The sequence below is a fragment of the Eleutherodactylus coqui genome, chromosome 2, assembly GCF_035609145.1.
Source record: "Eleutherodactylus coqui strain aEleCoq1 chromosome 2, aEleCoq1.hap1, whole genome shotgun sequence".
In the NCBI taxonomy this organism is placed as follows: Eukaryota; Metazoa; Chordata; class Amphibia; order Anura; family Eleutherodactylidae; genus Eleutherodactylus; species Eleutherodactylus coqui.
This window is the reverse complement of record NC_089838.1, coordinates 304,543,320-304,554,532: the sequence shown is the minus strand read 5'-3', so window position 1 is coordinate 304,554,532 and position 11,213 is coordinate 304,543,320. Positions and strand designations below refer to the sequence as shown.

At 41.6% G+C, this 11,213-nt stretch overlaps 1 protein-coding gene across 1 annotated transcript; it reads right to left on the bottom strand.

Annotated features, from left to right (window-relative positions):
• Positions 1-244: 244 nt before the first annotated feature.
• Positions 245-5,728, bottom strand: LOC136610241 (olfactory receptor 5AR1-like). The gene is made up of 2 exons (XM_066589477.1): positions 4,814-5,728; positions 245-448 (listed from the first exon to the last, which is right to left on the bottom strand). Exons 1-2 carry the CDS (start codon positions 5,726-5,728, stop codon positions 245-247), a joined length of 1,119 nt encoding a protein of 372 aa, XP_066445574.1.
• Positions 5,729-11,213: the final 5,485 nt, after the last annotated feature.

Below are 11,213 nucleotides of genomic sequence, written 5' to 3'. Positions count from 1 at the left end.
ATCAAGAGGCAGTGTGAGTAGTTGTCTTATCGGTGTCCTGCACAGGTGTTCTTTGCACCTCCATTTTGTGGTCGGCTACCTGCATGATGGGAGGATGCATCTGTATGCAATCCTCACTCAGTAAGTGACGGCCATTTTCTGTGATTGGTATATATATTAATGAACCGCAGCAGACCAACAAGTCCATGAAAGATGTGGGCTTGTGCATTGGAAGTGGAAAAGCGTGAGAGCGATGGCCAGGCTCTCAGTTTTTCTGATCATGTTTTGTATCTTCAGCAGCCCATGTCGTTAGCTGAGTGGCTTTTTTATTGAGATCTAGGTTTTCTGGTTTGGAGAACATGTGGTTGACACCTTCTTTCTGAACCAAGAGCTTCAGGGACACACCCCATTTGTAGGGTATTTTTGCTTGGCGGAGGGCGCTGGTAATTGCAAAAAATGTTCTCTTCGCCTGCAGAGTAGTTTGCGATAGATCCATTTATAAACGGATGTTGGTTTAATCTGCTTGCAATTAGTTTAGTTTGCGGGCTGTTTGCATCCATAGGTTCTCTGATGTGGAAATAATGTCAAAACAGTTCTAGGGGCTGCTTCTGATATGAATTTAGGCTTGGGCAGCCTATGAGCTCTGTCAATTACTGTCAAGTCCATAGGAGATAATTCTAGCAGTACAGCTTATTAGTTGTTGGAGATATTTTGTAATTTCTGCTGCAGGAATTGACCCTGGAATTCCTCTAAATTTGACATTGTTATTCCTGTCATTCATGTCTGCCATTTTGATTTTTAGCATGTCAACTTCTTCTGATAGGGCATGATGGGCATTAATAAGCTCATTATGAGACTGCGTTATTTCACCCATTTTACCTTCAGTGTGAGTGAGTCTTTCATCAAACTCCTCCAAGTTTGATTTTAGAGTCAAAATTAGCTTGTAATGAGTTTCTCAGAGCGACCAACATCTCCTTCACAAAAACCTCTGTCACTGTTTTTTCTGTTTGTGAGCATTGAGGAGATAAAGTCACCCTCAGGAGGTACATATAGCTTCTCTGTTTGATCATCTGTTAACTATGGGGCTGTTTAAGCAGACTAGCAGAAGAAGAGAGTTGTGTTTGCCTCTGTGTTTGAGGAGCCGGTGCCATTTTGGAGGCATGCTGTACCCCTTTATGAGCGTTTTTCTCTTTAGAAGACAGCCTGGGCTTTGCTAATTGAAATAGGGAGCAACTGGGGAAATCATGCAGGGAGCTCGCCTAAGCGATTTCTTCCTGACCGATCTTCAACGCTTGCGGTTGGGGAGGGGGTGTTGGATGTCGGGTATTCCCCTTTACCTGCTGGCAGGGAGACTGGTGAAGCTGGGGCCTCAGGCGCCATCCCCTGTGCTCGGCCATGTGCTGTAAAGAAGTCCTCCAAGTGCCCGGGCAGAGCGTGGGATGTCTCGCGGCGGGCCATTTGTGGTCCGACGGCACTAAGAGGCTTCTGATGCTGTGGATAGCAGCCACTGAAGGAGCTTTAGGGTTGCTTGTAAGAGTCTGGTTTCTTGGAGCCCCAGACTATGCAACTATTCCGGTGCTCAGTTAGGCCACACCCCTAGACCTACACTTTTTTTGAATTAGAATTTTCTCTCTTCTTTGGTTAATTTCCTTTTTCCTGTTATTGTTAGCTATAAACTCTTTCCTGAAGAGCAAAACTGTTGAAATCGTGCTCTAGAAGGTGTTGTGATGCAGTCTGTTTCAACACAAGTTATTTAAAACTAGCTGATATACCTGACTTTGCCCGAGTTATTTTTGGTACAGGTGTTTACCTGTTGTTCACATGGAAAATTTTATGAAGCTGTAGTTACTTCAAAGTAACCAAGGAATAAAATATGTATATACATAGAAGAACATTAGCTTCTCCTCAGACTCATCAGAATGTGCCACCCCTCCCACTCCCCTCACTTTTTATCCAAAAAGGTAATGCCCTTTTTTATTCAAATTTACCCCCAGACTGGAGGTTGCAGCCCCTTCTTAGCCTTAAATGCATGTCCCAGCCCTTCACTCCATGGCCACATCATCGCTGGTCCTACAGCATGAAACATGCAAAGCATGACAGCAGCCATGTGTTCACAGGACCTTTGATGTCACCATCATGTGACCAGCCGCTGGCACTTAGCTCTGCCCACTGATCACATGATGGTGATGTCCTCGCAGGTCCTAATGCATATATAAAGCACAAAGCCTGCCAGCAACCGTGTGCTCACAGGACCTGTAATGATACCATCATCATGTGATCAGTCAGCTGTGTGGGAGGAGTCCAGGGTCACATGAGAGTGACGTTGTCACAGATCCTACACCAGCACTGGCCAACAAAGAATGTATGTAGCTCGGCTGTGTGTGTCCCACGTGAATCTAGCAGAGATGTGTGTCTGTGTCGTGCATGTCATGTAGCAGAGCTGTATCTGTGCTGCACGTGTCATGTAGCAGAGCTGTGTCTGTGCCACACATGCCATGTAGCAGAGCTGTGTCTGTGATGTGCATGTCATGTAGCAGAGCTGTGTCTGTGATGCCAATGTCATGTAGCAGAGCTGTGTCTGTTATGTGCAAGTCATGCAGCAGAGCTGTGTGTGTGACATGCACATGTAACGTAGTAGAGCTGTGTGTGTAAGACATGCACAGGTAAGGTAGCAGAACTGTGTCTAAGACATGCACATGTAATGTAGCAGAGCTGTGTCTGTGACATGCACATGTAATTTAGCAGAGCTGTGTCTGACAGGTGCATGGCATGTAACAGAGCTGTGTGCGTCTGATACACGTCCATGTACCAGAGCTGTGTGTGTAATGTGCATGAAGCAAAGCTGTGTGGCGCAATGCGCCACCAGAAACACTGGTGCCATATAATTTCCTAATAATAACTAGTGTATATATAGATCAGGGGACTTAAACTGTGTAAATCTCAAAAATAACTGGAAAAATTGAGGTTTTCTAAAATGTTAGTGTACATGAAAAAATAATTAATATCCAACAGAATTCAGTTCGCAAAAGAGTCAGGTAACTCAGATTCCAAGTTTACCTTATTCAGATTAAAAGGTATTTGTAGATAGTACGTTGTAGTACATTAGGACAGGTCATTGTTTGTCTTAGTTCTTGTCTTGTGTTTTCCTTTTTGGCTAGATTTTATTTTCTATCTTCATGTACACAATATAACTCTTCAAAAATATTCTGTCTGCAACATTGATTGCTTCTTTTATCTTCGACTAGAAGTTACCTAGCTTGCTTTACTGTGTTAAATCCATTTAACCCATCAAGGACCAAACACTATAAATTTACAGTGCTTGGTCTTGGTCTTTAATCCCAGCTGATAGTAAAAATACAGTGCAAGATTAAACCTCCTTCCTCTACAAGCAATCAGAAGCAATGAGGGGTTTCAGCTGTTATTCACCGCTGATAACACTAAGGAGAAGGCAGGAACAGTTTTTAATCCCTTCTGCTTTCTCCTTTCTCTAGCACATAGTGCTCAGTGAGTGCTATGTACTAAGAAGTGAAAGTGAAAATGTAAGTTCCACTATGGGTGCTGGCGGTCAGGTGACTACTGGGATCTCCTGGGACAGCAGTGCTTTAGGGTCCCAGCAGACCCTGATCAACTGTGCCAGTGACTAATCTCACCACAGAGGGGTGTTTTCCTCTGCAACTGGGGCTTCTATGGATGCTGCAGTGAAAAAGTATGTAAAAAAAAAAAGACCCATAAATATCCTCTAGAGGTCTTACATAATGTAATGGGGGACATAGATAGTAAAAAAAAAAAATTACATAAATAAGTAAAACTAAATTTCAGAATGAAATAAAAATTTAGACATAAAAAAGAAAATAACCCAAAGTCAAGGCCAACCAAAACTGTTGCTGTATGCACCCTGTAATCTAAAACCATACATATTATATATCAAAATGTCAAAAACAAAATGATGGACCCATTCACATACTTTATTTTAGCCTATATGTACTAATTTAAAAAAAAAAGTATTTGGGCTCAGACTCACTGGCGATAGCGTTTTTGCAGTGTTGCGAGGCTGCGTTTTTTGTATGACATTGAAATGGATTGAGTCTAATGTAGCTCTGCTCATTTGCGATATTTTCACATCTGCAAGGTTGCGTTGTTTCTCGCGTGCTATAGTCCAATTTCTCTGCGGTGTTCTCTTTTCTTATCACCCACGTAAGTCAATGGAGTGCTGAAACATCGCATCGCAAAGCGCATGATGCGTGCGATAAAGCGATGTGATGGTGCTATGTTTTCTGTGTGGAATAATGACTAATGGGAAGGACGGGGTTTTACAAGGAAACAGCAGTACGTCAGCAGTGCCGAGGAAGTCTGGACAAAAGCAAGACCATAACAAAATGCAAGAGAGTCATTAAATACTTTTACCATGCGATGTAAGTTTTAAGAGAGCAAAAACGCATTGCAATCGAATAAAAAACGCAACTTCGCACCTGCGATATCGCTGCGATTTTTTTCTCGCGCCAGAACTAAATGGTATCGCAAGTGAGAGTGAGCACTTAGTGTTAAAAAATCTTTATTTAAGCTTTTTACCCCTTAATAAAACTTAAAAACAGAAAACAAGTTAGTGCAAAAGATATTTTAAAATAGTCCTATATGTCACGGGAAAAAAAAGGCAGCGTAAATATTTTTGGTAGCTGAAGGAAAAAAAATAGGGCAGTTAAACCACCCCATGGGTAAAATCCCTAAAGTGACTGATCCTTAAGGTACAAAATAGCCTAGTCCTTAAGGGGTTAATAAAAAAAAATACATATCTTAGAATTTAAAATAAAAAAAGAGAAATTCTATTCCATATTACTTTGCTTGTTTTTCTAGCAGCTCCTTGAACTTCCTTGTTCCTCAAGCTATATACAAGTGGGTTTAACATCGGGACCACGCCCACATAAAAAATTGAGAGAATTTTGTTTTGTTCATTAGAATTCACAGATTGAGGTTTCACATACATAACAATACCGGGTGCGTAGAATAGTAAGACGGTAATGATGTGCGATGAGCAGCTCGAAAAAGCCTTAAGCTGCCGTCTAGAAGAACGAATCTTAACAACTGTGGAGATAATTCTCATATATGAGATCAAAATGAATATCAAATTAATTACTACAAAGACATTTTCTAATGAGGTGAAAATTTTCATCCTCTCAGTATCACTAGAAGAGAGTGCCAATAATGGTACGGTCTCACAAAAGAAATGGTTGATCTGGCGAGAGTAACAGAATGATAGTGTCGATACCATTATGGTAAAAATTAGGGAATTCACAGAGCAGAACATCATGTAAGATGTAGCTATAATCAAACAAACTTTCCTTGTCATGATCATGGAATAATGTAGAGGAGAGCAAATTGCCATATAGCGATCATAAGCCATACAGGCCAGAATATAATTGTCAGAAAAAGCACATAATATGAAGAAGAAGAGTTGAGTCATACAGCCAATGAAGGAGATTCTGTTATTCTCTGTTATACTAATGAACAGCAAGTTTGGGAGTATAGCAGATATATAGATAACATCAACAGAAGACAGATTACACAAGAAGAAGTACATGGGAGTGTGAAGTTGGGGCGCACTGCAGACCAGGGCAATGATAATCAGATTCCCCACCACTGCTAATAGATACATGAATAAAAACCCAGTAAATATAAGAACTTCATTTATTCTGGAGTTGGAGAATGCGGTTAGGTAGAATTCAGTGAATGTAATGTTTACACAATCATTCATCTTTATCTGTGATGAAAGGAGGGCAATTAGATTGTTATTTGTGGTTAGGAATTTTCCACAGACGATGCTTAAAGGGGTTGTCCCGTGCCGAAACGGGTTTGTTTTTTTTCAACACCCCCCCCCCCCCCGTTCGGCGCGTGACAACCCCGATGCAGGGGTTAAAAAAGAACACCGGAGAGTGCTTACCTGAATCCCCGCGCTCCGGTGACTTCTTACTTACCTGCTGAAGATGGCCGCCGGGATCTTCTCTCTCGGTGGACCGCAGGGCTTCTGTGCGGTCCATTGCCGATTCCAGCCTCCTGATTGGCTGGAATCGACACGTGACGGGGCGGAGCTACACGGAGCCGCTCTCCGGCACGAGCGATCCCATTCATAAAAGAAGAAGACCCAGACTGCGCAAGCGCGTCTAATCTGGCGATTAGACGCTGAAAATTAGACGGCTCCATGGAAACGAGGACGCTAGCAACAGAACAGGTAAGTGAAAAATTTTTTATAACTTCTGTATGGCTCATAATTAATGCACAATGTACATTACAAAGTGCATTAATATGGCCATACAGAAGTGTATAGACCCACTTGCTGCCGCGGGACAACCCCTTTAAGTAATGTACATGTAAAATACTGGGAGATGTGGATATACAGCATGAATAAAACATAAAATAGAAATACATAATGAACATTTATCTACTGATTGACAACCTGTATATTGAGAATTCTGTCAGTAAGGCCATACAATCTCAGAGGAATCTAAGAGGAAAAAAGGTAAGACATTGTAGGAGAAGGAAGAAGCTGTCTATACAGTAGTGTAACTTGTGGGTTGTAAGCTTTTCTGAAGAGATGCGTTTTAGGTTACTGTTGAAAGTTTTTACAGTGGAGAGAGTCTGATATGTGGGGAAATGTTGGGTAAACTAGTTCCAGAGTATGAGTAATGCACATAAGAAAATTGTAGAGATGATGATTATTAGGAGACAAGAGAAGGGCAAGGAAGAAGGTCTTCATAGCTACTGGAGGTAACATGCAGAGATGTATTGCCGATACATATTGCGTACTGCCTTGTATGCCATTGCCAGTATTTTGAAGATAATTATCTGGACAAACAAGCAATAAAAGCCTGGCAGTGTAACCAGTGGGGGATGTTCTTTGATCAGATGTTCCTGCATTGGTACTGGGTGGGCATGGCTCTTAGAGGAAGCTGCATTCAATGGAGAGAGTAAGGGACCAGACCGAGTAGTTGGCCCAGATGTAGGAGGTAAGGGTCCAGGCTGGGCCTCCAGGGGTCATCTAATAATAATAATCTTTATTTGTATAGCGCCAACTTATTCCGCAGCGCAAGTTTGCGAATCAGGGTTCCTCTTGCACTGGTGTTTGCAATCTGCCAGTCAGTGTTGGTCAGGAATCCCACAGGCAAGGGTTCCATTGCTGCAGTATAACAATTGTATTTGGAACAATAAAACCTTTCTGGAAATTTCCTGAGTGCAAGTATTTTTATAACAGATAGTGGAATAAATTGCCCTGTGTGATCACCAGCAAACACTGGGAATATAGGTCTCTCAGTTCCCTTTAAGAGCAAGCTGGTGTGATAAAATCTCTTACATTAAAGTATTGCAATAACTCACTCTTCTTGAGGAGGGGGGGAAGCAGCATCCACTGGAGTACACCACATGAGCAGACGTGCAACTGAAGAGCTGGAGGCTCAATTTGTAGAGACACCATGTTCTGTTGCTTCTTAGCTTAATATTGCTGACTGATGGCAGATGCAGAATTATTTTATTCTTCCGATCCCTTGGAAATTACAGGATTTGCCAAGCCACGTGCCTATTTCCAAAGAACAGTATAAAAGTCCTATCTCTTCACTACATTGTCTCCTCTCCCCAAACATGAGCACTTCCTCTTCCTGCTGGTGCCTGTTGAACTGTTCCTCCGAACTGACACATACACTGTACACCAGTTCTCAATGGGTAGATAAAAACTGATGTTTAATTATTAAAGATGAGCGAACACCAAAATGTTCGGGTTCGCGTTATTCGAAACGAACTTCCCGCGATGTTCGGGTGTTCGTTTCGAATAACGAACCCCATTGAAGTCAATGGGCGACCGGAACATTTTTGTATTTCGCCGATGCTCGCTAAGGTTTTCATGTGTGAAAATCTTGGCAATTCAAGAAAATGATGGGAACGACACAGCAAGTTCTCCTCTGCCACAGCTGTAACAGCTGTGGCAGAGAAGAACGATGTTAGCCCATTGAATTCAATGGAGCCGTCAATACAGCCGACTCCACTGAATGCAATGGGCTGCCGGCGATCGCGGGATGAATTGTCGGAAAGGGGTTAAATATATAAGCCCTTTCCTGCAATTCATCCAGAAATGTGTAAAAATAAAAAATATATATATACTCACCTGGTGCCTGCAGACGGAGCTCTCCTGCCCCTGAGCCAATCAGAGGCAGCCCTCACTCACCCATTCATGAATTCATGAATGGGTGTGAGTGAGGGCTGGCCTCTGATTGGTCAGGCTGTGACCATTCAGAGGCATCTTATTCAGCAGGCGGGGATTTTAAATCCCCGGCTGCTGAATACTACTCACAGCTGTTCAGAGCAGTTCAGGAGAACTGCAGCCTGCCGCGCTGAACTCCGTCTGCCGGCACCAGGTGAGTATATATATATTTTTTATTTTTACACATTTCTGGATGAATTGCAGGGAAGGGCTTATATATTTAACCCCTTTCCGACAATTCATCCCGCGATCGCCGGCAGCCCATTGCATTCAGTGGAGTCGGCTGTATTGCCGGTTCCATTGAATTCAATGGGCAAACATCGTTCTTCTCTGTCACAGCTGTTACAGCTGTGGCAGAGAAGAAGGATTTGTCTTCTATATGTTCTCAATGGGGTTGGCGCTGCTGCCGCCGGCCCCATTGAGCGCATATAGAAAAGATTTCTCAGGGAAGAAAGTTAAAGTAACCCGAACATACGAACATCGTGTGGTGTTCGTTACGAATAACGAACATCCCGAACACCCTAATATTCGTCCGAGCATCAAGCTCGGACGAGTACGTTCGCTCATCTCTATTAATTATACATTAATATATAGCTATAATAAATGTGTCATGCATAAAAAGGCATCACTGTGTATACCGAAATGTGTTAATAAAATAAACAATGTAATTCACTACACTAAAGCGATGCCAGAAGAAGCATGTCCACAGACAGATCCATGCAAGCCCCACATACACATTGCTTGCCCACATGAAAAAATCATACCATACATACAGTATGCAAGCTAGCAGTATTAGGCATTAGTAAAAAGTTATTATAAATATGCTTGTTGCATGCAAAGCATGGCAAGCATTCAGGCAAACAGCTCAAAACTTTATATTTTCTTTATCTTTCCGCCTCATGCCAAAATGTTTATAATGTGGATTTGCACATTGCAGTGGTGATCAAGAGCACATGCCCACATTTAAATCCAAGTAAACCCCACATGAGGTACCATACATATATATGTTGTCTGCTAGCAGCGATTTAACAGCATACAGCACACTGCCCTAATAAGGATACAACAGACACTGGTAGATTAATTAACCCTGTAGAACATCAATAATATTTTTATGTGATAAAGAAGATAGTGCTACATAATATAAACATACCTATTTAGTATCACACCCCACTGAGGAAATCCAAAAGAAAGAAAAAAAAAAACAATAAAATTCCCAATGCTCACTGAATAAAGGATTTTAGACCTGGGTTTTTTTAGGTTAAAATAACCTGAACTTTATTTGGTTGAAATGCAACGCATTTTGGCATTTAAAGCACCTTTCTCAAGCATTCATACATTGTTCCGCACAATATACAGGTATGTATATGCACATAGATAGCACTAACCTACAGTTTAGTGGTCCATAGCAGATGCCGGTGTGGTGGTTCTGACATCATTTTAGTGGGAGGATCTTCCCTTCGGTTGACACTGGTCACCTGGTCGGACCAGTGGAACGCAACGTGACCAGTGGAACGCAACGTGCGTTCCACTTGGTTCCTCATTCATAATAATTATATATTGTGATGTAGCTAATGTCCCAGTTGTAAAAACGTGTTGACGTCATTGTCCAAACCCCTACCGGTCTGCAGCAAATTCAATAACTATTTTTTTTCAGTCAGAGGTAAATTCTGTCTGAAATAATAAACAAGCACTATTGTACATTCAGAACAAAACCTTTCAAAATACATATATAAAGAGACATACGAACAGTGTAATCAACACCTTAAAAACATTATAAGTACGTGATGAAATTAGTTCTACAGTAATAAAACATCATCGTCTAATTTCACTGCAAAAAATGATAAATAAATTAGATGACATGTTTTATTGCTGCATTTTAACCAAATAAAGCCCAGGTTATTTTAACCTAAAGACCCCGGGTCTAAAATCCTTTAGTCCGTGAGCGCTGGGAATTTTATCGTTTTTTCCTTTCCTGTGGATCTCCTTACAAGCCACCGTGATACTGTAGGCGTCATATCCCTAGCTGCTCATCTGGTCAGCTCCGGATTCAGGACAAGGAATCTTCTTACACGTAGACTTGAACACAAGGTGCCGGTGGATTCCCAAGAACGAATGGGATTTTCCCTGTGCACAAGGTGAGTAAAGATCACTATATGTTGTGTATCTAACAAGGCGCTGATATATGTCGACTGGTTCTGGCATCCCACTGAGGAAGTAATACGAATCGCACATTGAGATCTTTGATAACAGAATTCAGCTCACTTCTCTATTGTCTATTAAGTCATATGCACATCATAAAAGATCATCCTTTTCTCAGAACATCTCTTAGTCAAATGAACAGCATGCCTCACTCTGGTGGATCTATTTTACTATTACATGGTTGGCCATTCCTTATACATGCTTTGTTCTCTTGTGTTAAAAGTCAGTCATATGATTTTGACCTTGGTATCATGCTCTAGTAGTGCTATGACATCCCAGGTTCTACTAATGCACATAAATATTTAGAGTAGCCTTCAGGTAGACGGCGCATATAAGTGTCCTGAGAATGACATGTGACTCCCTAGTCTTGCATAGGGAATGATTCCTTACAGAAGTTTATTTTTTATGAGGACATAACATAAGCTTTGGTACAGGGTATTGCTAATGTGTTCTGGTACCCTCCAATAAACTTTCCATCCCCTGGTTCATCATACCAAATGTACCTGCTACAATCTATGGTCATCCATAAGTTGGGGGCCACAAATCCTATCATGCTGATCAACCGTCAGCTTCTGAGGTACGCCAGTAGTTGTATTTTTCTATTACATTTTTTAATTTTTTGCCTCTGGTTTGACATCAGTATTATAGTATGGAGGTCATCACGGATTTTACCTAACTTCAATAAAAAATTGCACTCCCCTCCTCCAGCACTTTGCAGTGATAGCCCAGGCTAGAGCTTAGTTCAGTGACTGTATCTGTGTAGTACAATTTCTTAGGTATCAATATCTACACC

Coding starts and splice junctions, on each gene's coding strand:
- LOC136610241 (XM_066589477.1), bottom strand. CDS start 5,728: ATGAATGATTGTGTAAACATTACATTCACTGAATTCTACCTAACCGCA. Junction 449..4,813: donor CTGCTAGAAAAACAAGCAAA/GTAATATGGAAT, acceptor ACTACTCTGCAG/GCGAAGAGAACATTTTTTGC.